The 2,500-nt window shown below is 36.3% G+C and overlaps 1 protein-coding gene across 1 annotated transcript in view; it reads right to left on the bottom strand.

The window, feature by feature from the left end:
* Nucleotides 1-2,500, bottom strand: part of HELRODRAFT_189553 (hypothetical protein) — a gene marked incomplete at both ends in the record, with an annotated part of 3,835 nt that overhangs the window by 1,005 nt on the left and 330 nt on the right. Inside the window, 4 exons of the mRNA XM_009030713.1 lie at nucleotides 1-86; nucleotides 538-718; nucleotides 957-1,214; nucleotides 1,862-2,500. The exon at nucleotides 1-86 is cut by the window's left edge and continues 147 nt beyond it; the exon at nucleotides 1,862-2,500 is cut by the window's right edge and continues 330 nt beyond it. Of these exons, the coding sequence (XP_009028961.1) occupies nucleotides 1-86; nucleotides 538-718; nucleotides 957-1,214; nucleotides 1,862-2,500 (1,164 nt within the window). The remainder of the gene's footprint in view (nucleotides 87-537; nucleotides 719-956; nucleotides 1,215-1,861) is intronic.

Genomic DNA, 2,500 nt, shown 5'->3' on the forward strand with positions numbered 1-2,500 from the left:
GGGTTTGTACATATACATCTTGTTGGCTGGATTACGATATGATATCATCCCCCCACTGACATAGAGCATACCGTTGCGTGCAGTGCCTGCAAATGAAAATTATTTATTAGTGTAGGGAGACAGGGGCATTTATGAACTAGCTGGGTAAATGTGCTTATTTATAACCGGTAATATACCGGCAAGCGTTTTATAATTATAACTATTAATGTCAACGAACTAGCTGAATTTGTCGTGTTTATGTCTGCAAATTGCCCAGTAAATAATGTCCCTTGCATGGATATAATATTTATATCCATGGTCCCTTATGCGATTTTGCCGTTTTCGAGTAATTTTCAGTAAGTACGTCATTATTCTTTAAGATACAATTGCAAAAGAGTAAATAATTTTACGATACACATTTTTGTAGTGTTCTCATCCAGTGAAACAGTATTTACTTTATTTCACGCCTCAGTAACATGTTAATGAGGCTACACTTATGCCCAGGTCTCCGCTACAACACTGGCAAGAAATGTTGTTTCAAAACAAAATGTACCAAACCTGATGGTGCCAGGACAGCAATAGGCAGAGGTGCAATAATCTTCCATTTGTCTTTATCTGGAGCGTACCTCTCTACCGTCCGAGTATTCTCGCCAGTAACTCCCTCGCCAGCAACCGCATACAAATGTCCTCCCATCTCACCGAAGTAGAAAAAACCTCTTGCGACAAGCATATTAGATAGCTGGAAGTTGTGAAAATCATTGTTAACAATGGTTTAATTAATGTTAATAAAAATTAGAATCGTTAAAATTACATTTGAAATAATGAATGGACACATTTGCAACTCATTCAGGTTAACTGAAGTTTTATAATGACATTGCAGGTGCGATTAAATCTTTCAAGTTGATTAATTAGCCTCATCTTTATGAAAATGAAAATATTTGAACAGGCTTGAAAACATTTAAAAAAATCAGTCTAACTCGTGACCACTTGCGGGTGATTGTATTGTACACTTTGACAAGGTCTTTTGGTAAATTATATCTGTAATAACCCCCTGCGAAATAAATTCTGTTGTTAGCTGCACAAACTCTGTGACTACTGTAATTCCGAAAATGAGAACTCTGTCTCCAAATCTTAGTAGGTTTGAAGACGACTACGGGAGACTGATTGGCTTTGTTGGTTATAGTTTTGAGAAAGTCATAAATGGATAGAGAACAGCCAATTTTAGGACTGCCAATCTGTAAAGTAATTTATTGTTTTATTAACTAAATTCTACTAATTTCATGCATGGAATAAGCTAATCGATATTTAAAAAATATTTTGAAAATATTAAGATCATCAATGTTTTGTGTGTGTGTGTTGCAAAGGGAAACCACGACGCAGACCAAGTAATTTACACTGTTTCCACCACGGTGTAATAACCATCGACTCGGTTAAAAAATATGCCGCGGTATCTTAGAGCGGATCTAGTAAATTTTCATGAATTTGCGGTTTTCAGTGCCAAGTAACCGAGGTGCGCTGCAGTATTTGTCGTGGACCCAGTTTCATGTTGCTTTCGTGTTGCTTGAATGGACGCTGTGAAGAAAAGTGCACATCCAGCAAGAATAAAAATTAGAGAAAAAATTCCATGCGCCCTTGATTAACCTCGAAGGAGAGTGGTCATAGTAACAAAAATGATTTGAAGATGGGAAATGTGGAAGTCTAAATTATAACAACGTAAAAAGCTAGAATAAAAAAAAATGAAGAAAAAATTAAACCATTGATATGAAAATTTTAAAAAATTCTTAGGAGCATTGCTAACTTCAAATTGACTGACAAAAAATGTAAAATTACACTCTTTGTTAATAAAAAAACGTGTGAACAAATGAAAGAAAGATTAGCTAACCTTGAACCTGGAATATCCGAAACCTAATATCGTGCCAACTGTACGAAAACCATGGCCTTTACTCCGAATATTTATTTCTAACTTTTTAAGTACCTTTTTAGCCTTCATTTTTTCATGCACCGCCATCAAATTGTACCTCACCTTTCTGAACAGTTGTTTTGCATACTGCTCTCTAGATTCGTCAGCTGCAGTCCATCTTATAATCAAATCGAAAATATCTAACTCGCGAACAGCATTAACTAGCTCCGATTCAACCAAGCGTATCATTCCATCTGGTGACAGTGATAGTATTTCGGATCTCGAGATAATACACTTAAAATTGTCGAAAATGAACTCAAAAACTCTCTCGATTGCTCCAAACACGGCGAACTTGTTGGCGAACTGCAAAATGCGTGCGTAAGTTGATTCATTCAATAGTTCAAATAAATTGTTGAGATATTTATCTGTCATGCTTTGAATTTGAAGATAGAGTGAGCCCTCTAAACCTTTTTCCACGTAGCACAAGTCCCTGGCACCAAAATGATCCTCGTTGCTTTGTACATTCGATAAAAAATGTTCGACTTCATGTAGACATGCGTCAGAAAGACACTCCAGCGTAAGTTCTTTGAAGTTTGCATCTCTCATTCCACTGTTTGCCAG

This window comes from Helobdella robusta, assembly GCF_000326865.2.
Source record: "Helobdella robusta unplaced genomic scaffold HELROscaffold_7, whole genome shotgun sequence".
In the NCBI taxonomy this organism is placed as follows: domain Eukaryota; kingdom Metazoa; phylum Annelida; class Clitellata; order Rhynchobdellida; family Glossiphoniidae; genus Helobdella; species Helobdella robusta.